Source organism: Onychostruthus taczanowskii, unplaced genomic scaffold (genome assembly GCF_017590055.1).
Source record: "Onychostruthus taczanowskii isolate IOZ18803 unplaced genomic scaffold, ASM1759005v1 scaffold14, whole genome shotgun sequence".
Lineage (NCBI taxonomy): Eukaryota > Metazoa > Chordata > Aves > Passeriformes > Passeridae > Onychostruthus > Onychostruthus taczanowskii.
The window spans coordinates 13,896,088-13,922,666 of NW_024498573.1; the positions used below are offsets into that span (position 1 = coordinate 13,896,088).

Genomic DNA, 26,579 nt, shown 5'->3' on the forward strand with positions numbered 1-26,579 from the left:
CCAGTGAAGCTGTTATTGCAGAAAAAGGCATTGCAAATACCAAAGTTAGGATGATGGTCTGCTTTTCAGGTTAAAAAAACCTTTAGCCTATTAACTAAGGTAGATTCAGTGGTCATATCTACTTTGCATTCCTCTCTGTATTTATATCCTGGGGAGGAAGGAACATGAAGAGGCCAGTACTGAGACACTTCCTGTAATATTTATATTTACTGCTCTGCCTTCCTCATCTTCAAGGTGAGAACTGTTAATAATTCTGTCATTGTTAATAATCCTGTTTTACAAGTAGGCATCTGAGAGGAGCAAGATCATGACCAACCCAGGTGCACTGGCAGTATCAGAGCAAGGAGCAGAACCAAGATGCTGTCACTGGTTTTGTGTCTCAAACCAGCAAGGGTAACTCAGCAGGAATTTATGACAGCATGTTTCAATAATGCATAATCTTTATGGTTTATTGATATCTTATTGGACTTAAAACTTTATAAGTTGTTAGCTAAGCTTGCAAATATGAAACCTAGATTTTAGTATAACTTCAAGCATTTCTAAATTTTGTTATTACAGCACTGTAATGTAGCTCCATAAAAACAGGATGCCATGAATTAAATTCTTAAAAGCAAAAGGAAAGGATCCTTTCAGCATGCCAGAGGTGAGGCAGCAGCTGTTCCTTGCAGATGGGGAACAGGCTGGGTATAGAGCATTCTGCACTACAGAAATACAGACTGAAAAGAATCGCCCATCTGCCCCATTCTTTGCTGCAGGTTAAATATAGCTTGATCACTTTTGAGGGTTGATCATCTAACCTGCTCTTAAAATCCTCTGCTGTGCTGAACCCCTGTCACAACTCCCTTCCCAGGGAGATTTTCCTAAGATGTTCCAGGAGGAGTGGTTTGGAGAACTAGAAATCAGGTCATTTGTGTTGTAGAGAAAAATAAAAGTGTATCTGTGGGGAGATGCTTCCAAGGACAATATCAAACTGAACAGAATAATTTCAGTGTTAAGAAAACCTGAATCAAGTCTCTGGGCTCAGTAATAACTACAAATTCAATTGTCTTATCTGCAGTTTTCACCAATTTTATTTCACCATGATAACTTCAACATTTTGATGAGAAAGACAAAGGATTTGTCATCTAGTAATTTTTTTGAGGAAAGTCTGACATCCAATATATTTTTTTACCTTTGCGTGCTGAAGTAGTATGATGTAACTCTGGTTTACATGAGGGCTGAAATTTTATTATTTTAGCTTAATTGATATATTTGAGGATCCTTGAGTCCTGAAAAATGCACTTTCCCAGAGAGAAATATGAAGCAGAATTTTGGATATTCAAAGGAAACTGAGGCTAAATTTATCCAGAAATACTAAAACTTGATCCTCCATTGGAATTAAATGTATTTACGAAGTTACAATTCTAGAGAATATATGCATAATTAGCAAAAGCCGTTGACAGTTTTGGAGTTGCTTTAGTAGCCAGTGAAACTGTGACTGCCAACAGAGACTATTGTGGCCTTACCATTCACATGCTCCATATATTTGCTGCACTGGACAATAATGATAATTCCTGGAAATAGCTTTTTCTTTGCCTGGTTGGCTATGGATATATTGCTCCTGAAGAAGAATGTTCTTTAGAGTGTGTCAAGGAGCCTTTTGCAAATTAGATACAGCTGATGTTCATTAAAGAATGCTTCCAAAGAAATTATTTACAGCATGCTTTTTAATATTGGAAAAATATTCATCATTTATTACCATATGTTGGAATTGTGAAGTAAATGTAATGTTCTCAAAGGAGGTGAAGGTACCTGCAGTCTTTTGCTGACTTCCCATCTCTGCCAGTGATAGTATAACATTCCACAGGTGATTTTTGGTGTGTTCTCTGCCCCTGGTTTTCCTCTCCATGTAGGTGGGTAAGAACTGATTTAAATCTAGTGAGGTGGTGCCTGCCTTCTTTGAGATAGGAACCTTGAGATATCATCTGTGGCAGTAATGCATTAGAAATTAAATCCCGTAGTTTCCATGAAGCAGGTCGTGTTTGGATCTGGTTGCTCTCTGTGGCTCTAAGGGCACATTGCTGGACACTCAGCCATTTTTCCTTTCTTTGCAGCCTCTTGTTGCAGCTCCTCCTGCTTTCTCTTTCTTTGTCAGTGATGTTATTATAGACCCATTAACATAGAAAATGAAAAAACAAACAAGTTGCCAAAAACTGTATAGCAGTTGGTATTCAGAGCATTCTTTTACCATTTCAAAACACTGCCAACATTGTATCTGTTTCATTATGTACAAGGGTAAGTGCTGCTAGCATAGATAATTTAGAATCTATAATTGAAACCGTGCTTTTGCAGCTCTCTCAATTAAAGATAGTCAAGACAGAAAAGCTGTTATGTACTTACCTGCTGAAATTATATGTTGTTCTCTGCCATCCCATTACATTCATACAGTGCTGAAATGTATTTCAGAAGTAACTTGCCATTTATTGAAAATAGCATTACACTACATGGGAGAAAAACCCTCATGAAGTAAACACTGAGCTTTTTACAGATGCGGTCAGGTTGTATCAGAGGTATCACTACCATCCAGTCTATAGTAGTAGTGGTGTTAGTGATACCTTTACATTTCATTGATTGTCAGCAGATATTTTCTGTGGTTTTCTGGTTTATTATAGTGTCTTTTGTAAGAATTTTTAAATGGATTTCTCACCATGTTGTTTCGGAATACAGAACACAGAACCAAGCGTTGCTGCATATTGTAGCTTAAAAACACTGCTAATTCCATGTTCTGCACTCCATGTTTAAAATATGTGTAGCCTCAGAACCTGTTCAGTTGAGAACAGAAGGGATTTGCACCATATTTTAAGAGTTGACTATTTCATGGGCTGGAAGCCAGAGCACTCAACCAGAAAGGCCTTGTATCTTGTCTTCAATAATGCATGCTGAAAAACCAACAAATGATGGATTTTAACTAACCACAACACAAGGGAAAAAGACTTGTAGATAGGTCCTGCTTCAGGCAGAGAGAACTTCAAAAGCACTGCACTGAGTTGTGCTAAATCTGTTTCCAGGAGAAGATGCATGTTAGAGTACAGACATTGTCCTTTAAACCCTTTTGTGTGCATTTCATTTCTTCTGTCAACTCTCTTTTCTGTGACCTAAAGTCCATTGGGCTATTTCAGTGAAGAAAACAGTGTTAATAAAAATTTGCAATCAGTTCATTTAGATTGAAGTTACCCTTCAGTTCACATTTCTGGTAATTTTTTATACCCTGGTTGTGTACAAGATGCAACTGAAAAGAGCACAGGGAGATTCACATGTGTTTAATTGACTCTGCTGTTGCTGTTTGATCAGTGAGGAGCAATCGCAGAATTAAAGGGTTTGAGGGATGAGAAGATTGCTGATGCTCCACAGAAAAAAAAAAAAAAAAAAAAAAAAGGTTTGCAGGGTTTTGTTTTAAATATAAGGGCCAAATTCTTACATACTGATTGAAACAGCAGGCAGATTGTATCAGAATAAGAAAGTTACAGTTTGATTTAAGAGGTGTCACTGCCGCAGATGTTCATCTTGAATGAATAAAACTACCTGTATTAAAACCAGTTATCTCATTTGATTTATATTTGCTTTTGTTTTGTAGGACCATGGGTCACTAGGAATAGCAGCATAGATAGTGGAGAAACAGAAGTTGGCCACAGGGTCACCCAGGAGGTGCCCCCCGGAGTTTTTTGGAGGTCTCAGATCCATATCAGCCAGCCACAGTTCCTGAAGTTCAACATATCCTTAGGGAAGGATGCTCTTTTTGGTGTTTATATAAGAAGAGGACTCCCACCATCACATGCCCAGGTACTTTATCAATGTGTTTGTTGGCTTTGAATGTCAGAATGCAAAACTTAGGCCATCTTTGTTAGGTTTATGTTGGAGTTTACAGAATTCAAGCTTAGGTATTTCCTGAATTCCTTCATTTGTCATATTTGACTGAACCACCCTCATCTTAACATTTTTAGGTCGTTAAATGCTTCAGCAATACATTTATAAAATAAGTAATTATGTCCTTGCCCTTCATACGAGGTTTTAATTCTCATATAATCTTGGCACAAACTGGGATAAAACTATCCTGTTACCTATGAGACAAAACTGATAAGTTGAGGGCCAGAATCTCTGAACAGACTTGGGAGTAAAGGAGTGAGGAGATTGATATGGGTTTATTACCTCTGCTTCTAAGAATTTGTGCAGAAGGAGCTTTGGCTGTGCAAAATTCATCAGGTTACTGTAGAAAGCTATCTTCCAATGTTCTGTGAGTTACTGAATGGGTGTGTTTGAGTGGTAGGAAATCAGGATCAGCAGTGCACAGCCCAAGGAGGGGAGGACACGGTCAGTTTTCCATGTCAGCATATGGTGTCCTGAAATTTGATACAAAGACTGAAAAAATAGGGAAATTGCTGACTGATTTTCAGTCATTTCCAGCCATCCAGGCAACACAAAAAATATATCTTCAGAGAATATGTTCCAGGGTGGGAGCCTTTCTTAAGAATGTTTTGATTTTGGCTGTAAGGCTTCATTTAATATGCTGTCTTGAGGGTGAAATTATGTCTGTGGATCTTCAGCTGTTCCAGTGAGGTAATGGCATAATTCATTGCGCATGTCTCATTTAATTCAGAATTTTAGTGCTCACTTCCCCTATTCCATCATGAATAAAATAAGAATTTAGTTGAGGAAAACAAACAAAAGTATAAATCATGAAATGAAAATTACTCAGGACAACCAAAGTTCCAAAGCAATCATCGAAGTTTGCTATAAATGCAGGTTAGTTTAAATTTTTTGACTAAGATGTGAGGAAGGCATGCCTGTATGTTTTACAAGAAATCCAGTCAGAAGTAGTTGGTAGTACAATTAATTTTTTTTTTTTTAATTCAGGGTGAGTCCTATATTGCAGTATGATCAGATGTATTTGTTCTAGGTTTCATTATGATGCTCTCATCTGAGAAGGCTGTGATCAGGCAGAGTTTTTCCTTTTACTCCACCTCACATGGATAGAATAGAAATTTTGTGACCTTTCTGTTAAATTAAATAATGAGAAATATCATCTGTGTTTCCTCTTGAGCTGGATTCCTCCTCAGGGGACCTGCTTTCCAGTCTTCAGAGGAAGCAGTTCTAAACTTCTTTGTAAGTGGGGCTAATGAAACACGCTGTATATAAGCTAGTGTAGATCTGGTCTGAATCTGCAATTTGAGCCAGCATAAACTTCCCACATTCAGGCAGGGTCCTGGTGCTGGTTGATAGGGTGCTGCAGCAGGAGGTTTGCCCAGCAATCAAAATTCAGTCAAGCTGCTACCAAGAAAAGTTATTTTAGAGTAAGAAATGCAAGCTGTTACAGACCTGAGTTAGTGAAAAGAAGCCTTGTTCTGACAGAAAGGAGCACACTACTTTTGTATGAATGAAAACAGTCTGAAGTTGACACCAGACGATATTTTAAAATTGAAATTTAAAATCCTTGTTTCTGTAGGTTAGGGACATGAGCTCTAAAGCAGTGAACAGCTTGACAGTTCATCACTGATCAGTGCTCATATGTCAAGCCGAGTAAAATCCTTTGTGGGAAGAAGTCAATAATCAGCAAATTAGGTACATGATTAACCTGAGACAACAAGATGCAGTTCCTGTCTGAGAGCCCTGCTGAGATTTAACCTTCTCAGTATTACTGTTTAGCAAATATTCCAAATGCCTGGTTTAGTCAGTCAAACTGATGTAGCTGTAAACTTGTCTGGATGCAGCCTGTGTGCCGTGTGCATGGGGAGTGGAGCTCTGGAGGAGAGGCAAAAATGCAGTTTTGAGTGGCAAGAAATGCAGTGCTTTTGGGCAAAATCCCTCCAATCTGTCTGGTGCTATGCAGAAATAACAAAATGCACATTGCAGGCTTGAATGATCAATAGGAATTTAGCAGAAGAGAGTCATACTAATAGAATTGATAATGTATAGAAAATGAACTGTAAATGTCAAATAATGCATGAAGCAACTCTGCAGAGCTTACAGCAGTTATGGTGTTGCTACATGCTGGTAGCACGTTCTAAATGATGCATGAAATGAGGTAACCTGAGAGGAACTTCCCTGGAATGTCTGGAGAAGGCAATGTGTGGGGTTGTATTGTTTTCATTTCCAGCAGCGTGGTTTATACTTATAAATTTTTCATGTCAAAATGAAAACTCTTTTCATTCAGCCCAGGAAATGGCTTTATTTGAAAAAAAAAAACCTTGGAAAGCAGGGGAGCATCAGTGTTTTCTTGGTTTTTAGCAGGTGTTCAAACACTTTTAGGTGCTCTGAGCACCTCAGAGTTGCCTGGTGGCCACGGGGCTGGCCTGAGCTGGCTGGCTTGTGGCACATCCAAATGTGCGAACAAACCGGTTGGTTGGCTGCCATCGTGGGTGTCAGATGTTTCATGGCTGTATTTTAATGAATAATTACCAACTGGATTTTATGAAGAACTAATTTTAGAGCACTTTGCAAACAAGTTTCCCTGCCATATGTTTTCCTGGCTGCTTAGATCCTGCAGGGCTTTGGCATAAAGGCAAATGCTGGCCGCCACCCCAAGCGTGCTCCCTCTCTCCTGTTGAATATGCATCCCTTATTGGGACAAGAGCTCTAGGAGATCATTCTTTCCAATTCCTAATCTCAAAAACTCCTAGGCATTTTGTGGAGATATGCAAATTGTTTCAAATCCAAGAAAATCCCTGAAGATTATGGCGGCTGTCTGCATTTCCAGTCCTGAGCCCTGCGAGCTCCCTCAGCTTCACAGTGGTCACAAGTGGTTCCCTTCCTCTGTGTTTGGCTGGGCTCGGTGACTCTTGCAGTGCTGGACTCACAACCATAGGTGTGAAACTGTTCTGCTGACTCCCCATGGTTACTGGAAAAGGAAAGTCTTTATTAGCCCATGAATAAAATGCATCAGAGGGTAGAAAGCCCTGAATGGAGAAATTATAAAAACAAATTGCTCAGAAAGAACTTAGCATGAGATTTTAGGTTTGTAAATAAAAGTAAGCAGTAGGATTTCAGTATGCTGGGTAGTAAAAATAAACAAACTCACCGAGAGAGAGAATTTGGAATTTGTTTAGCGATGTAGGCTGTCAAGTCACTCGCTTATATTGGCCTTTAATCATAGTAAGTACTCCCTGCTGCAAAATTGAACTCTGATGATGTAGTCATTTGGGATTTCTGCTGCATGTTGTTCCTGAGCTGTTTTAGCCATTTTTGTGATTTTCAGTATGAAGCCATGAACTATAAAGGATCATAAAAAAAGAAAACAAAAAAGCCAAAAGTCAGTGAAACTTCCAAATTACTTCAGCAATTTAATTTGGTTTGACATGTCCATTCCCTAATTCATGTGATTTAGTGGCCCCTTCCTTAGCAGTTGTGTGTGTGTGTTAGATTAAGGATTCCACAGTTGCTTTTTAATGATCATGAAATTACTTGTCTCCTTTTCCTACATGGGTTTTCTAAGCTATTCATATATGCCAATAAGTAGCTTTAAACCAAGAGTGATATCTTCAGCACAACATTGTGTAAAAGTAATTAATCATGCAAGGGTGGTAAATCAGAAAATCAACAGGGCCGTGAAAAGCAAAATGATGATTCAGCCAAGCATGTGAAGAAATCTTACCTGCTTATGAGTTCACAGTGTCATCTTGATGACCCTTCAGTCAGGGATTTTTGATTTTGGGGCACATATACCTTGTTCTTACTGACATATTAAGATTAATACACCCAGGGAACCACCAGCAGAGACATTAACTTCCTTCTTTTTTTTTTTTTTCCCCTCAGTCCTGAGAAATCCAAAGAGGGATAAGAATGTATTATTGTTTTCTGTATCACTTTGCACCAGTATTTCAGCATTCACAGAGTTATCCAGATTCAGTCATTTTGCTTTTGCCTGGGCATTAAATTATTTGTCCTAGTTTGATTAAAGAGGGGCAATACCACTTTTAACAGTACCAAAGATAAAATCGTCATGCCAAGGGACCTGCTTTCACTAGGTCACACCCCATCATCATGAAAAGAGATTCTGCAGCTAAAACTACTTCAAGCAGCTTCAGGCTGAAAACTCTTCCCCTTCGATCTGGCCAACTGCTGAGCCTTCTCTACTATATGAGGTGGAATCAGCATCAAACAGAGGGAGGCAGAGGAACCTGCCAGCACAAGCAGAGACGAACAGCGTGTTGCCAGTGAGAAATGTCAGCTTTTATTGCTGCTTCCTCAGTTGACCCTTTGTGAACAATTGTTCTGAAGAGCACAATTTCTTTTTCCCAAGATGTTGCCCAAGTAATAACATTTCCCAAGGAGGTGATGAGTCTGTCCTTAACCTCTGACTGTTAGACAATGGCTTTTAGCAATCTTTCCGAATGCCATTGATTTCAGAGATAGATATATGTGTGTTTGGTACCTCACATACACTGAAAGTTACCGGCATGCCAGAATTCTCTACATCTCTGGCATGCTTTGCCTGAATTTTATTAATTTATCTGATTACCTTTTCCCATTTAAATCATATGTGGAAAAAGGCTCAAGTGGATGGCAATCTGATATTGAGTGAAATTTTTTATTCCACTTCTCTTACTTTGTCTCTCGTTTAAAAGTACAGAATCATAGATAGAGTGCATAATGCACTCACTGTGATGATAGCTCTCAACATTAGTAGATTGGGGCTGAAATTCCTCCCTGCCATGGATTTCCTTTGTGGAAAGGCTGCAGGATGGTATCAGTTCCACAGTTTATCAGGAAGACAATAGTTCTTCCAGACATTTCCCTTTGTTGTAAGGCTGAGCATACCAGGGCTCCATAATGCTGGTACATAAGAGGTTTTCAGCTAGAAAGGTGAGGTTTTATACCCCAGTTTTGGATAGATGTGATGGCACTAGAGTGTTAATTTTGTCTGTCTCTTCCCCTAATAGAGAGAATCTTCTTTATTTTATCACAAATTGTGAATAATTTACTAGGGCTCACAGTTCCTGAGTGGAATACAGTGTGCAAGACTGTGTGTGTCCTTCTCTGGATGTTTATTCTATTTAGGAAGCAAGGTTGTGGTTTTCTGTTCAAACTGAAAGCAAGGGAAGGTGGATGTTTTCTTGTAGCTGTTGTGGGCACAGCCTGGAAGTGTTAGAGATAACAGAGGGAAATGTAATGAAGCTACTGGCAAGCAAGCACATACTATTACTGTATTTTATTGAACACATGCATCTTTCTTTAGACATGTCTATCTATCTCTATCTACTCCTACACAGATAAATGTGTCTAAAACAAGATGTGTTTTCATAGGGGACTTGTTATACAGCTATCAAAAGATTAGATATATTGTTTTTGGTGTTTCTTAAGGGCTTCCTTTAGATAGGGACTGTGAGATCTACTCAGTTGAGCTTGAGAGCTCCAGAATCAGAGACATTAATGACAGAAAAAAAGCCTATTAGGACAGCTATCCCAGCTGCTTTGTTATGCAGAGTTATTCCCTGTTGTAGACTAACCAATATTTCTTCCAGTCTTGTTTAATTGTGGCATCTCCATTGGGAGGCTATTTACTGAGCTTAATAGATGGGAAGCTTATCTGACATTCATCTTAAATTTCTTTCTTTCTTTTTTTAGTTTCATGCCATTAATGGTGCCATCGCTCTTATGTTCTAAATAATCACTTGCTCTGTTTGATCCCTTTTCCAAAGATTAATGCAATGTTCTACCTTCTTTGGAAGCCATCCAAACAGAAATTCTCAGTTTTCCTTAATATAAGTTCAGTTCCCTTATTTGTGTTATTCCTTTCCATGCTCCCTCTGGTTTTTGTATCACACTTGCCCTGATTGTTCCTCACACGACCTCAGGTAAGCAACTTTTACTCTGTAATGTAAAACTTGTACAGTGTATTTTTATCTGGTCATGAGTTACATTAGACAAACACATTTCCTGTCTGTGCTATTCCTTTTTCACATTCTGGGGTTTCCATTCAATTGTATGTCTGGAGTTACACCTCAGATATCTGTTCCTGTTTCAAAAAGAATTTGTTGCAGGCAATTGCTTAGAAAAGGGAGTGGGTTTCCTGAGTCTCTGAAAACTGTGTAGGAATATAACCTAATGGGTCAAATAATGGATTTTAAATTGTTTCTCAAAAACCATTCTGTCAGTTTGTACATTTTATGATCACCTGTGCAAAGGAAAGATGCATAGTTCTAGGTCACTGTTTAAGAAAGAGTAAAAGTCACAGAATCTCTTTGTGTTCCATGGTTATCTAGTAAATGTTAGGTTCACATTTCTTCCAGAAATACTATTTTATAACAAGGTAGAAGAGAAAATAGAGTCAGATTTTTGAGCTGAACCATTCTGTATTCAGGTCTGTTTGTTTGGGGTTTTGTTTGTTTGTGTTCTCTTTTTTTTTTTTCCCTTTGTTTTGTTTTTTTTTTTCCTCCCTGCAGTATGATTTCATGGAACGTTTGGATGGCAAAGAGAAGTGGAGCGTGGTGGAGTCTCCCCGGGAGCGCCGCAGCATCCAGACCCTCGTTCAGAACGAGGCCGTGTTCGTTCAGTACCTGGACGTGGGCTTGTGGCACCTGGCCTTCTACAACGATGGCAAGGACAAAGAGGTGGTCTCCTTCAGCACAGTCATTTTGGGTAGGTACTTCCACCAGATGGGCAGCACTTTTCCTCTCAGTTTATACCCTCCCTTACCCACAGTTGGAATATTTTCCTGCAGTCCTCAGTATTTGGCCTATTTGTCCTTATGTGATGCTGTGCATTTTTTTTCCTCAACAATACTCTGGCAAAGAGTCAGTAATGGAGTGTGCTGACATTAATTCACTCATTATTTGCTTAATATTTTAACATTCCCGTAGATCTCTAGTTTAGTTTTGGAAAACAAGGTTCAGAAAATTCAGTGTGGTTTGAAGCATTCCCCAGCTAATATTCCTCTCCCTTATCTCTGTCATTTTGATACTCTTTATTTGCTTCTCTGAAGATGCTTCTTTACACCCAGGTGGAATAGTGTCCAACAGGAGAGCTGTTTAATCTTGGTGGAAAGACAGTTCAAGAAACTGATACCTGCAAATGAGATTATTGTTTGCAGCCATCCTAGAGATTAATTGAGCCAGTTAATTAGCTGTATGTTGCTTTACAGCTTACCACTCACCTAACAATGAGTCATCTCCTCAACGTGGTGGAAGAACATCCAGCTGCAGTTTTGTTAGAACAGGATTACATTCAGTTGAGAATCAAACTGAGTCTAAATTCTCCAAGCTTTATTAGATTTGTTGTCCTTTGAAGCTCTTAATGAACTTTGTGACTATCTTTTCACAGTGATGTGACAAATTCTGAGGTATCCTTTGTGATATTCTGTCCTGGCTGGTGAAGTCTGAAATGGCACTGTGTTGTATAAATCTGTAATTCCTCTTAGTTCAGGGAAGCTGTAAGAAGTAAAAATGAGGTTTTAGATTTGATGAAAAATAGTCAGAGGAGTTTTCTAGTCTTGCTTTATTAATAATATGTAGCTTAGGTTTTTTTTTTTTTTTTCCTTTTACATTGGTATAGCATTCAGTTTGTTGGCCTAAGTCCCAAAGGGTGTAGGTGAGTAATCAATACTGTCATTGAGTACAAACATAATTGCTTCTGTTACCCTGAATTAGGATGGAAAAAATACTTTTCTATGAATGTTGAAAAATGAACATATATATATGTATATGTAGTGGTTCCACAAACTATCAGTTACACAAAAAGCTTTTGTATCACTTCTCTAAATTCCTCCCCTGCCAAACCATGACATTATATATTTTTTTTCATTATTTTCCCATAGAAGGCTTTTTCCACTTCTCTAAAAACAAGAATATTTGTGCTCGTATCTTGTTATGCCCCTGTTGTGCTTAGAAAACCTTAGGATATTATAAGCTGCCCTTTAAAGGGTTGCCTGGTCAAGGCTATAGATTTCAAGGGCATCAAAGGTGTAATAGCCAGGTAGGCTACTTGATAGAGCAATGATAGTAATTGAAATGAAATCTGGAGAAAAATATAGTGTTTTATCTGGCTCTACACACACCTTGTATCAGATGCTTCATAATGAAAGGCTCTGAGACAGCTGAACATCTCTCTGGTGTAGAAGAGAAGGAAGAATAACAGAAATTATGTTAACTCCCAGACAATACTAAATTTACCATGATTTTTAATACATAGAGAATGCTTTTGTGTGCCATGAAGCAAAATAATGAATAAATCTATAAACAAGGTTCTTCATGAGACAAATTGATATCTTTGAGCATTGCATTTCAATTTTTCTTTTCATTGTTTACATGACTCATTTGAAGAGCCCAAGCTAATGACATCTCTTTAAAAATTTGCTTTAGACATTTCGTATTTGGTGTCCTGCAACTGTGAAATTAGATTTAAAGTTCTACTTGAATCCTTTTCTTCTTTGCAGTTTAATTTGTCAAATAAAAATACTCTCTATAGTTGTGCTAGTTCCAAATCCAAATTCTCTTTTCTGTGTTGTACAGCAGCTTGATTTGGTGCCTGGGGCTGACAGTACCTTTTAGTTTGGAACCACAGATCCCACAACAACAGGGAGTGATAATGAAGAGTAATATTCCAATTAGATTTTTGTTCCAGTAATTCACTGTTGAAAATATGTTCTGATGAAATCCAACAGCTTTCAAATTAAAATAATTTTAAGAATTAATTTCAAAAATTGAATTTTATTTTTAGATTGTTATTATGCAAAGTAAGGTATGCTTTATCCAAATGATAACAGAAATTGTGGAAAAAAAGTATTTTGGTACAGCTGAAATTATATCAGACTCTTATATTATTGAAGTCATCAACATTTCAGTCAGTCACTCAAACTGTGATATTAAACTTTGTCCTCTGTTTTTACAGAACTCTTCTTCATCCTCTTGCACAGCCACCTGCATCTTTTTAATTCATTTCGTTAAGGATCGAGTAGATTTGCCAGAGCAAAAGACCTCCTCTTTGTCATGTTCAGCAGATATTTTTGTCAGCTTAATTAATGAGGCTTTAAATGCCTGTAGAAGGAAAAGAAGACACAGTCCTTGGGATAATCAGTTTCCCATGGCAGAGTGGCTGAGCAAGGGCAGTCTCATTGCAAAAGGGAGAGCGTTGATTTTCCTGAGGAAGCATTGTGTTTGCTGCACAATATAAACTCAAGCATGGCTGTAGAGGTCTTAAGAAGTCCTGCCTATTTTTGGAACAGAGGATTTGAGCACTATCAGAAGACTATGGGTTCTAATAAAGCCCAGAACTTAGTATGTGACTTCAGTATTTCACTAGATCTCTGCATGTACTCATGCTCTCATGAAACTCTGTGCATTCTGCTTCACCTGAACCTTGTGCTGCTAATATTGTTAGGGGTTGTACTTCTAAGTATTGAGGACAAATTAAAATGGAGAAAAAAATAAAGAAGAACTCTGTAGCCTAAGTAGGAACTAACCAAATAATGTGCTTGTGGTGCTTTAATTTCAGACTCCGTGCAAGACTGCCCACGCCATTGCCATGGGAATGGCGAGTGTGTCTCAGGTGTCTGCCACTGTTTTCCAGGATTTCATGGAGCAGATTGTGCTAAAGGTATCATTTTCCCTATATTTACAAATAACCACTGTGTGTGTCTGTCACCTATTGATCTACAATGCCTGCTAGCTAGCATGGGTCTGAGCTAGATTCAAACAGAACAATTTGCTTTTTTTATTCTTAGATCTCCAGTTAAAAACGTTCAAGAGGAAGTATTTCACATTTCCAATGAGCTTTTCTGCCATTTCTGTCTACTATCCTTACCACAAAAAAAGGCTACTGCCTTTTTTTGTGGCAAGGATAGTAGACAGAATGGCAGAAAATGTTTATTTTCTGGAAAAGTGGATGAATTATCAATGCTTTCTGATTATCATTAGCTGGTCTGCAAGAAAAGACTGATTGTCTTCATTGATAGAGTGTAGTACATATTCTGGTTTGCCTGAGCCTTACTTCTAGTACAAAACATCTTTCTTGCATATGAAATTACTCTTTGACCAAAGGAATTTTGCCTTTTGTAGAAAAATAGGTAGGACCTGATAAAGTCTTAAAACAAACATATTCTAAAATGTCAGTTGTAAATTTTAACTGATAAAACTGAGAAATACACGGCTATCAAGGATTAAGTAGAAATCTAAATGACATCTATGGATTGGCATATGTGTTCATTAAGTTTTTCTTAAGAGTTTTGGATAGCAGTCTTAGGGAAAGGATTCATAAAGGAGGACTCCTTTAGTTTATACAGCCAGTAGCAGATATGTTGTCTAAATTCAGTGGCGTGGTTGTACTCCCCTCTGCTCCTGAGCACACTTAGAACATTTTACAGTTTGCTTCCTTCTCAGTTTGTGTGAGATTTAAGCACACTATCAATATCATGCTTACAGTTATTTTGCACGGGGTTGTTAATGTTCCAAGGGGGAAAGCCTGGCGTTTGAAAGCTTTTTGAAATAACTTGAAGGGCCTTAGAAATTTGCTCATTTCTTCTTAGACTCCTGATGCAGTCGTGAGGAGAGTTCATTGTGCCCCACCTCTGTCACTGCTGTGGCATATCCGTGTGTCTATGAAATACTCCTTGAGTAGCTGCTATAGTCGTACTGGAGTGAGTAATTTCTGGGTTTTGTCTCCACATTTGGCTCTTGAAGGTGCCCCAGTACGAAAAAAAAAATAAAAAAGGAGGAATAGAGACCCCAAGGGCCTTGAAAAGCTAAGACTGCTATTTCAGCGTTCACCCTGCTCATTCTACAGAACATTCAAATAGTTGTTTGATTACCTGAGAAATTAAGACAGCTGGTAAATCTAGAGAGGAGATATCTGTATTGCACAAAGTAAATGGTGTGATAATGTGAGCTATAAATACAGACTGACAGCTCTGTGCTTTTCTGTGGTGTTAACCTGTGAAAGTATGCATGCAGTGACTGTGTGCTTCACTGCCACCCTTCACACATACATGGCCATTATATCAACTCATTTGCATTTTGAGTTGTGCAGCAATCCTGCATTTTCTACTGAACCTCTGTGTAGCACTGTATGCTGTGTTAGTGCTAGAAAATACTTCGTTCAGGCTGTGACAGATAAATAGCTTTTGAATAGGGTGCTTGTCAAACTATTTGTCAGGCTTCTCCTGCCCCTCAGTGCATTCCCTCTGCTTCCTGCTTTGTCCTTTCTGTGTTGTCTCTTTCCCCTCAAAAGCAGAAACGGTTTCATGGAAGTTTCCTTCAATTCTGGTACTGTTTTCTTGTCAGACATCATGGTATTTCTAAAGAACAAAGAAGCTTGAAAAACTGCACAAGATGGGAACATGGGTTTGTTGACAGAACTCGTGTTTCTGTGCTGGAACAACTGCACAGCATTACCCTGAGAGCTGGGTGTAAGGGCTTTTTGCCTCACCTCTTTCATGCCTGTTCTCACAGCCACAGGCTTTTCTGCTTACTTGAATGCTCTTCATATGTGAGAGCAGTTTCAGAACACAGAAATAAAAATTGGAATTCTATGCAGGGGAAAGCACAGTAAAATGAGATAGAGAACTACATCTTTTACATCATATTACATGTATGGATACATGTTTAATGTACATCTACCATAATGTTAAATTTATATTTGAACTGTCACGAGTATGGAAGAATAATGGTTTTTTTCAATTTGATTTTTTCAATTATTTCCCTAGCAAGGCATCTTTCAATATCATTTCTCCACCATAAAATAAGTTGAGGCAAGATTCAAATAGAGAAATGTGGAGAAAACGTGAACAAGCTCCTCAGATGGCTTTTAGAACTTGGTCCATACAGTAACAGCAGTCTGAGAGCTTGCTTTTGTGTGAACCCCAAGTCTGACAGATGAGAAACACAATCAGGCTAATCCTGAGGCCATCAGAGGCAGTAAGACATCAGGGGAGTCTCTGCAAACCATTTGCAGGCAGTGCACGGGGACCCCTCCACCCACATGGTTCTAAAAGATAAAAATGAACGAAAGCTGTGAGACACAGCACAGATTTGACTTCAGATCCATTAACTTCAAGAAAACACTATGAAAATTATTGGAAAGAGATGAGCTTTTGGCCCAACCCACAGGGTGTAACACACTTTTATACCCTGATGGAAATGGAACGAACTTCACCCTCTCAAACATTCCTGCCAAACACTGTGTGAGGTATTTCTCATTGTCATTCTGTGCTTAGGCAAGATTCCCTTTGGAGTTTATCCTTATTAAGGCTAAAGAATTTCATCTAACATACAAAAAAGGTAATGATACATTTTGATCTCATGTGGATAAGATATGGCATACAAAGAAAAAGAAAATCTGATAATCAAAGGATAATTCCATGCAGAGATGTGTCCTGATAAAGCAAGTGTGTACAGTTAAAGCCAGTGGAAGATTTGCTGTGAATTGAACTGCACTGTGAGTAACCTCTTGTCCACAATTACATGTAGGAGCTATTGGTGATAAGTGATTCTCTGGCCAAGGATCAATTAAAGAATCAGACATGCAGCTGTGATTATTGTGATTTTTTGGTGTGTTGCACTTTTTTCTATTCATCTCTATTTTTCTGTAAGCTCTGTGATAAAACCACTGAAGTATATCAAGAAGTCCTTCTTGCTTAGAATTCTTGCTGTTCATGTCTGATCATAGTCTGGATTTTCAAGGTCCATGGTGAATCTGCAGCAGGCATCCTTCAGCATGTCCTGCCTTCCACCACCTGGGAATGGAGTCAAGTGCTACAATGAGCTGAGCTCTAGAAGTGACTCAGACTTGGCTATAATTTCATTTCATCTCATAAGATATTTGAAGGACATGCAACTCTTCCACTCCTTTAACAAAACCACTTCCAAAGACTGTCAAATACTGTTTTGCAACTGTGAGCAGAGCGTCCTTTAATTTTGCATTTTAATGTACTTGGATTTGCATCATAAGCATCTTTAGCTAATCTGAAAAGGTGAACAATGTACCATCACATAGGATTTCTACATTGATATGATGAGCATAGCCTGCTAAGAGATTGTGGTGTCCAATTTGTGAAAGGACAAAAATGGAGTCAAGTAGCTTATGTCAACTGCCATGAAGTTGCCATTTAGCAGATACTTCTAGTTGATTATGCAATGTAATAAGAAACATGTTTAATATTTTAATCTAAATGAAATGAGGGCTTTTGGATTTTTTTTTAAACCAGAAATTTGTGCAATGTTTGATCAGTTGACTTTTTAATCTGATTTTAAGAACTCTAATTATTCAGATTTATGTTATTCGCAATTTCTTTTCCTATTCTCCTTGTGTGGGTTTTTCATTATTTTATTTTCATTCTGTTTGTTTTTGGCTTACTGGCAAAGGACGGCGCCACTTTAATAAGTATAAAAAGAAGGGTAGGTTTTTTTAAATTTCTTTTTATTTCTTTTGCAACATCTATTTAGTTTGAAATAGTTACAAAGCTGTAACATGTAGTCGCTCTCTCTTTAAATTTATTCTAATGGATTTGCTGTTTGCACCACAGTAAGAATTCCTACCATTGCCATTTTCTTTGTTATGTGTGGGCTATTAATCTCTGTATAAAAAATGTAAAAAACTGTCAATTATTAGGTAAGTAAGGTATAATTACTAGAAGTAGTAACTCTTGCATTTTTTCAGTTGTTATATAATTTCAGTTGTTTGAGACTCATCTTGATCTGAGGCCTTTCTGGGGCTTCTTACTTTGACAACAGTGCAGAAAGTAATGTTTTTTCATCCACTGAATACACTGCTTGAAACTGCTGGCTTTGTGCCATGACCAGAATGCTCCCAGTGGCACACAATGTTCTGGGAGTGATTGCAACGAAGACAACATTAAATTTTGGGGTGCATCCTACAGAATAACTCAGTACTTGGTTCATTGCTGTAGAGCACATGGCCCACAGGAATGAATGGTGTCCAGCTGGTAATGTATAGGAGTGTATATTTCCTCTCTGTGTGAGTCAGGGAAACACTATTTGCCATCAGAACTTGGCCAGAAATTTTAGGAACTGGAAATAGCTTAAGCAGACAGAAGCTGCCTGGACTCTGAAGGAAAAGGTGAGGGGATGCTGAATCCCCTTTTTCCTCTGCTTGCCCTGCACATGGCCATGGCCTCACAGAGGAGATGGAAGCTGAGGTGAGGCAGCACTTTGGGCCTCCCGTGGCACAGTCAAACTGAGAAAAGGGTCTTGAACTGTTCAAGTGGCTCCCTGCAAATGCAGTACCATGTTATGGATCAGACAAGTGAGGGAGGGTGGATCAAACATGATGATGCCATCACCAGATGGGTTTGCAGAGCAAACAGCTGGAGAGGAACAGCAGTGTAGGAAAAGTGCCAGGTTTGTGGCGTTATTACAATATTGTCCTGAGCAATAACATAAGTTAAAGGTGACCTATGGTGGTTAATCCTTTACACACAAAGCAAATAAATAAAAGCAGCACCTGACTCCAGGGATGTACCACCTCAATACAAGTTTGAAGGGACAATTGACAGATATGAAGATACAGGAAAAAATTATGATAATGCAGTGTTATAAACACACCAGCAAGTGTGACTGTTGTCAGCTTGGGGGAACACTGTGGTAAAGGCAGTTTTAAAGAGGGGTGACGGGGCGGATAGCATCTGGAGGGCTAATGGGGCCTTCAGAGGGAAGACTGAGCACAGGAAACAGCTCAGAGAGAAAAAAAAAAAAATAAAAAAGCAGTTCTAAAATTTGACTTTCAAAAGCATCCCATCCTAAGCTCTAGAAAGGCTGAAGTCAGAATTTAAGCAGTGCAAAGTGTGTGGTGAAGGGGTTCTGTAAATGAAGTTAGAGCATCAACCTCATGTTCCATAAGAAAAAAGACCTGAAACAAGACTGGGAAAGAAGAGCCACACAGCTGAAGATTAGATTAATAAATTAACAATATGATTAGTGAAGCAGTGCTGCATGTAAACATGACTGAAGAAGACCGAATTTATCAATGTGGAGGAAAAGGTATTTATTTAATGTAGATTTTATTTACTGGAAGCCAGGGCAGAATTGTGACCTACAGATGTCATGCAGAAAAACGTCTGTAAAAACTTTGTCGAAGCTTGAATGTGAAGCAAGAAAATGAGTCAAAAAAAATCCAGACTATGAACCTTAATGAAAAGTAGAATGATGGTATTTTCCACTTTGATAAGCAAGAATGCAGGGCAGGGCTAATAAGAAGTGAGTTAGAGAAAAAAAGGTAAATCAAAAAAGAAATAATTATTGGTAAGCATTTTAGATGTTCATAATCATAGCATGTATCATCTTACACTTACACTATGCTGTTGAAGGAAGAAAAAAAAAAGTGCTTTTCTCTAGAAATGCTGCATTCCTGACTTGTCACCCACACATATCTCACATCCTTTCTTGCAGTTGACAGAATCCAGCATGTTCAGCTTCTCTCTTTGTATCTCTTTCTGGGTGGGTTTGTTTTTGGGTTTTGTGTATTTATGTGTGTATGTGTGCCAACTTCTGTGCGTGCTGCAGCAGCAGCACAGCCCTGGCTTGTCACTCAAATCTTCTCTCACAGTGGGTGGAAGTATCATTTTGATACTTGAACAGACAAGGCTGTCTTTGGCAGTGTTCCCCACCAGCAGTTCCCACCTCTGACTCAGTACCTTAAAATGCCTTTGTTATAAATTTTCTTCTTGTTTCCCCAGTTCCATGTTTTATTAGCAGGCTATTTTCATTTCTTGCTAACTGGTCATATCCTCAGTTGCCTTCCAGATTTTTATGTACAGGGCAATGATTGCCTGCCTGCCCTTGTTTTTCTTGGTTGTACAGAACTGTATTACACTCTTAAAATGGAGCTTGTGCTATTAACTCTGCCTAATATTAATTACAGAATAAATAAATAGACATGCAACCTATTTTGACAATGACTGACAGCCATTGCTGTCTGTCAGCTGCTAGCTGGCCTGCATGAAATGAGATAGTAGCTTTGATCCAGTGTCAGGTAGACAAGGAGAGCCAACACAAAATCCATCACTGCAACTCTTTCTAATTGGCAATTTAAGCAGGAGCCAAGGGCTGAAGGGGTCACAGGCTGCATTCTTTCAGACTGTGAGTGCTCATGGCTCCAGAAGGGGTTCAGGGCAATAGGAGCCATCGTGTCTAGTCTGAGCTTCCTCATCAATCCTCATGGATCCTCCTGGAGACTGGAAGTAAGAGCAGGGGGATGGAGGGGCTGGACTCTGGAATTCTACAGCAGATAGCTTGTTAAATTTCTGTTACAACACAAGGCACTTACCATTAACATTTCACTGCTGCTTAGGAATGTGTACCTGTCCCTCCAGTACGGTATGGATTGAACAGGAGGATTAGCAGTGCTCAGATTGCTCCCTTTTCTGCAACAGGCTGCAATTGGTGCTCATACCCTCTGCATTCTTTGTAAGAGAGTATTTGCAAAGTTGAAATAGCACCCAGGAGCTGCTTGTAGCGTTGGGAATACTTGAGGAAACATACTTTAAGAATATAGTTTTTAACATACAAAATATTAACTTCACATTGTTCTTAAAGTTTCTACAGCTTCTGCTGATTCCAGCATTGAATTTAGGGTTATAAAGAATTTATCTGCAAAAGAACTTGTCCTGAATAATTTTAAGTGGGGATTCCCGTGTTGTTTAGAAGTACATCCTTCATTCTTTTTGTTAAGGTTGGGCCTCTACAGGGAAACAAAAATGCTTTAAATATTTTTAAGAATTTTTTAAAATATTGTTAAATACACCTAATAGTTGCATCTCATGTAACAATTTATTAGCATATTTTCTGTATCAAACCACCAGTAAACATACAGGCAAATTTGCCCATATGAATTACATTGTCTATTCATATGTTTCTGAGTTCATGCTGAAGCCTATGAACTTGAAATTATCTATGGTTCCTTTTCCCAAAGAGCTTGTAGTGTAGTGGTGTAGCTAAGAAGGCAGATTTATTCTGCAGGAGAAAATTTCAGACAAAGCTAAAAGGATTAAGGAAAAAAAATAATGGGGAATACTGAGGAATTCAGTAATGAAGGAAGAAGAAAATAATTGACAGAAGTCACTGATGCCAGAGATAGACAAAATATGATAGGTGAAAAGTGAGCATGTAAGGAATTATAATTCTGATTTCAGCAAACACTCGGGTATTTTGTGTGATCATTCACTACCCCACCTGGAGAAACTCAGGGGCTAAAAAGAGCCACAGGCAGTAAGTACTGTAGCTGAGCTTGAACCAGGTTTTATTTGCTTAGTATTATAAGAAAGTTTGCTTTGCTTATGTCCAAGATGGAAAGCACATGGAAACACAGTAAAATCTTATTAATGGATTTTTCTTCAACAGGATTATGTAATATTTTCATACTTAATAAAAACTGGGTACATTCATTTGATCTCTCACAGCTGTCTTTGAAGACTGCTGTGTTATCAGTTACTTCTCTTTCTTCCCTTCTTAAACATGTGCAGCACAAACACATCTATTTGTACAAATAACTTCTGTTTCAATGGAGTTCCAATAAGAAGAATATTTCAAAAGGCTCTGAGTGCAGCAGGGAAGTGGACATCCATATAAATACATGCAGGACAAAAACCATTGTGCAGCTTAGTTCTGGCAAGCCAAAAAGCATTTTTCTTTCATGATACTTCCATTGGTGGCCAAGAATTTCTCTGCTCCCACTCTGCTCTCCTGAGCTGAATTGTGCTCGCTGTGCTGTATGCCTTGTAATTTGTTTTTGTGCTTAATTGGTTAGCTTATCTAATTGTGTTGCAATCTGCATCTTGGTTTTACTTTGCTTTGTCTCCTTGGAATTGTACTGGTGTTTGTTTATTTCATTAAGTTCTAAGGGTTCATCCTGGCAGTTGTGTTGGGATCATCTTGGAGTCCTTGTGATGATGGTAAATGTCATTGAAGCGAGTATGATTAAGTAGTATTGTAAATCACATTATAGAAATACAGCTGTTGTCAGACATCCTTAGACATTTCCCATCCCTGAATAACAGAAACAGCCCTGAATCATAGCCTCAGATTTCAGCATGCATGACTTTTTTCACACCTACACTATATCTGGATTCAAAACTGTAATTTAGATATTTTTCTATATTTAGTCCTTACTTCAGTAAGATTAAATTCAGTTAATTGTCATCCCCCTTCTCTTTCTCAAAACAAACAAAAAAATCTCTAATTCAAACATAGAAAAATGTTTAAATATCTGCAGCTAATGTGGAACTGTGCAGTTAAACATGTTATGATTTAACTTTTCTGGTAAATTTAACAAGGCAAATAATAGTAACTGAAATGAAACCAAACCAGCCTGCATTTTAAATACCATGAATGCTGCAGGCTGTGGGTGCAGTCCTGCATCTACTGCACTGCTGTTTAGCCAGAGCTAAGCCACTACCACAGGAGCAATGGGAGTGGTGTAAAACTTACAAAAATATTTGAAGGAATATTTCACTTTTTTGTTCCTTTTTCTAGAAGCATATGTGACTTAGTGCAGTTAGTGCTCTTCTGTTATGGATCACAACACTTATGTTTGGAAGGGAATTTCTAGTATTTGATGTTTGTCCTTACTGCTGCTTTTTTGAAGCATCATCTCACTGCTGCTTTTTTGAAGCATCATCTCTTTGACTCCTCTCTGACTCTTTCCACTGAGATAGCGACTGAAAACTCTGGAATAGTTTAGTTCTGCCTTCCTCCGCAGTTTTCCTAGTGATGAAGTTATCAAAACAGAGGAATGAATATCTACATGCCTGTCTATGACAGTAGCTGATTTCAACATCTGCTGGTTCCCATCTGTTGGTAGGAAGTAAAACTTGTTTCTCTGCATGGTCTTGTAGCAACTTCACTGCTTATTTCTAAAGCAGGAATTTCACAGCTCTGATTCTGTGTTACTCACAGAAAAAGAGTTGGTTTGGTTGCTTTGGGTTTTTTCCTTCCTTTTCAAAGGCATAAAATAAGTGGCAAACTGATCAGTCTCATTCTTCCGTGGTAAGTCAGAACCAGAGCAAGGGAAGTTCCATTCCCTTGAATGCATTGATGCCTGTGAAAAAGAGATTGAGCTGTGTGGCTCTTTAACGTGCAGCAGAGAGAGAGGAGCTGATCTGGACTGGCTGCAAATCACCTTCTCTGCTGTGTGGGGAACTGCACTCTTCCCTTAGCAGTGCAGTGACAGAGCTTCTGCCGTGGTGGAGGAAGAAAGAGCCAGGCTGACCACAAGTTGAATCCAGAATGTACTGACAGAACAAAGTCCTCAAGACATTTGACTCCTGGCACAGCTAGCTGATTTATCAAGTGTCACTGCACTCAAATGTCCCCTTCTGTCTCCATCTCCAGTTTGTAGTTTGTTTTATGCCACTTTAAATTATTTTTTTTTGTTCAGCTGTGACTTCTCCATGGAGACAGAGCAGTGGTCTCTTTCCCTCCCCCTGAAGCACTCCAATATTTTTATCTAAGGTCTTTGTTGGTGGTTAGTGAGATTGTCTAAGCTCATCTTCATAAAAGCAGTAATGGGGCTTCAGTCGTTTCAATCCACCATTAAAATAGTTATGAGGTATTTGATATTGGCTTAGTTTTGATTTCCTGATTCGTATGGACTGCAGTATTATTGTTACTGAAAATATTATAGGGTTCAATAATCAAGCAAAATGTATTTGTACCAACTGAGCAACCTCAAAGAGACTGTTTGAAAAAATGGTTGCATTTCTGGAAATTGGTGCTAGTGTAGGAAGACACATTTGTATTTCTTACATAGATTTTTTGTAACAGTTTTAAGCTTAGCAATTATCTAATGGAAATAGGTACTTTGTGCAATGGTAGAGGAGGGAACAGCAAGTGTTTTCTTTTTGATGGATAGTCTCACCCTGAAGGCATGAGAAAAAATATGACCTTTGTGATAAATTTGGGCCAAAGCAAAAGTTTGCTGAGTGTTCAGAAGAAAGTAAATATTAATTGTGCAGTTAATGCTGCCCAGTCACTTCTATAAAAATCATCCCATTTTTTTTTGTAGAACAGCTTAAGTACTTATCGATTGAGAACTTCTATAACTCCCAAAATGGAGGCATCCCCATATCTCTACAGGTATTCTAAATGAATTGAATTAATCATAGGCTTAAAAGTCTCTAGTGATCTTCGTTAAGTTTCCTGGGTTTAATTAAAACATCTGTGCAGTTTTAATTTATCGATTCATCCAACTCATATGTCATGTTTTTAACACACCCCAGCATGCTCTGCATCATTTTTAACCCGATTTCCACTTAACTAAAGCAATTAAATTCACCCCAGATTAATTAAAGCATCCATACTTTAGTGCTTAAGTCAGCGTGTGCTGCTTTCCCCAAATGGTTTCTGAATGTCAGAGATTTGACACACCTGATGGGTTTTTTGTCCTTCTGGAAATTCTTCTGTGGGTTTCCTCCTTGCTTGCTAATGTGCAGTTTGGCACAGCTTGGGAGCTTGGTGGGGCTGGTGTTGGGCAACTGAAGTAGGGAGAGCAGAGCTTGACTGCTGTGAGAGACATTCCCTCTTGATGCTGACCTGGTGCCAGCCAGGGCAGAGCAGCGCTGCTGTTAAACCATTTAAATTAGTTCTGTGTTCTGGAGTCAAAGCATTTCACGGAGTAACTGCTGAATCACCTCATGTCAGTGAGAGTTGTTCACAGTTGTTCATTCTCCTGCTTCTGGGTGAATTTCTAGAAGGTGATTTCTGCTTGGAAGAGCATGAGCTCTTAGAGCAACCTAAAAAAGACTTTGTAGATCTTTCTAATTGTCACTGTTCTTAAGAATGTTTCAGCCTGATGAGAGTTGGTGAATTTAGTGATCTCTGAAGAGCAGCCAGACTAGTCAAACACTGTTCTTCCTGACTGTGCAAATAGCACATTTGTAGGGTGCAAAGAGCAGGTGAGAGAACACAGTCTTGGATCATTCAGTTTCCCATTCCAGAATGTTTTTCTTGAGCATGATTTTGCTAGGGTGGAGCAGTTTCTCCCAAAGAAAGTCATATAAAATTAGCATAAACTAGTAAAAGAGAAACAACATAAACCATGAAGTGGTCTTAGAAGTTATTTCAGATTTTCATCTCCACAAATGAACTTCAGTAAAAACTAATAAGTTTGTAGACAAGTAATGAAATGTGCAGCCAACTGATTGAAATAGGTTTAAACAGAAAATATGAAGGGAAGTGTTGTCAAACAAAACCACTGTATTTTCAGACTACAACTAATAGATTTATGTCTTATTTTTTAGAAATGCCTGTGGGCAAATACGTGGTGCAACAAGGGATATGATAATTAAGGGCAAATATTTGGTGTAAGATGGAATGCATAATAAAACAGGGGATATCTCAGTACTTTTTTGTTTATAATATTAATGTAAAATCTGGAGCCAACATTTTGAATCAAGTTGACAGCAATTAATTTTTTTAATAACTGGGCAGATTTTCTAAAATGCAAATGCTTTTGATTCCTTTGGGTATAGTAATTTTGTTGATTTTAGGCCATTTTGATTAAGATTGTTCATACATAAATAGGTATGACTTAATTTTAGGAAACAGGAACTTGATTGTAGCTTTTGCAGTGAATCTAAAATTATCTGGGGCTTTGGTAGACAGTTGTAGGATTCAACTCTTACATCAGTAAAACACATGTTCACCTGCTTACTTATTAATCTAAATTGTCCATTGAATATAAATTAATATGTGTAGTCTAAATGCTGCATATGCATCACCAGCATAAAAACCAAAAAGAAAAAAATGCCAGTACAGTGTGACTCTGCTCTCATCTATCACATTAGGAACCAGGCAGTTGTACACAACATTTGTCTTGGCTCTTTCCTCTATTTCTGCTCCAGTTTGGAGCTGACCTGGAGTGCATTTATAGGCTTCAGATTAGACTGTCAAAAACTGGAATCCATCTTCTTTATATGTTGGCAAAATCGTGCATAATCTCTCAGCAGTAGCAGCCTAATCTCTGCTAAAAGGAAGTCCAAGTGTGAGGTATTACAGAGTCTGAATTAATTATCCCCTAGAGGAACTGCACCCAGAAGGGTCCCTGGTAGGGCTCAGTGCTAAGAAGTTTGACCTACATCTGTCTTCAATTCAATTCCTGGTGGTCAGTGGAAAAAAAAAAAAAAAAGACAACTTCAGTTTCATTATGCAAGTGTGCTTGCATTATCCACTCCTTTATATAACCAGGAATTTGTGCAATTCCATGTCCAAAGAGCATAGCAAGGCTGCCCAAATCAGTTCAGTGATTTTATGTGACTGAAATTTACTTCCTTCTCTTAAACAGGAGCACCTACAGATACAAATAATTTTCTGAGGTGTGTCAAAATTCTGTAGAGTTCAACAAGGGCTGAACATATCTTACACTGGAGTATAAATAGTGTCTCTTCAGAATGCTTTTTTTCTGAATGTGTTTATTTGTTTAGAGGGAAGTAAAGCCATAATGGCTGAGACCAAAATTCCATTTCACCCAGGATTTCAGCTATGATGGTGACATACAGCAGGTAGCTGAGGGAGAGTAAAAGTTGTATTTGTCTTTGTTGCTTCTCCATTAAATTCTTCTGGTTCTAGACGTAGTGTGTGCTAGGACTTTCTACAACAGACGAAGCC

At 38.4% G+C, this 26,579-nt stretch overlaps 1 protein-coding gene across 3 annotated transcripts in view; it reads left to right on the plus strand.

Moving 5' to 3' along the window:
* The window catches only part of TENM2 (teneurin transmembrane protein 2), a 483,546-nt gene that overhangs the window by 367,160 nt on the left and 89,807 nt on the right, over positions 1-26,579 (plus strand). For all 3 annotated transcript variants that reach the window (XM_041397945.1, XM_041397946.1, XM_041397947.1), the window contains 3 exons: positions 3,614-3,819; positions 10,416-10,611; positions 13,462-13,563. In XM_041397945.1, coding sequence (XP_041253879.1) covers positions 3,614-3,819; positions 10,416-10,611; positions 13,462-13,563 — 504 coding nt within the window. The remainder of the gene's footprint in view (positions 1-3,613; positions 3,820-10,415; positions 10,612-13,461; positions 13,564-26,579) is intronic.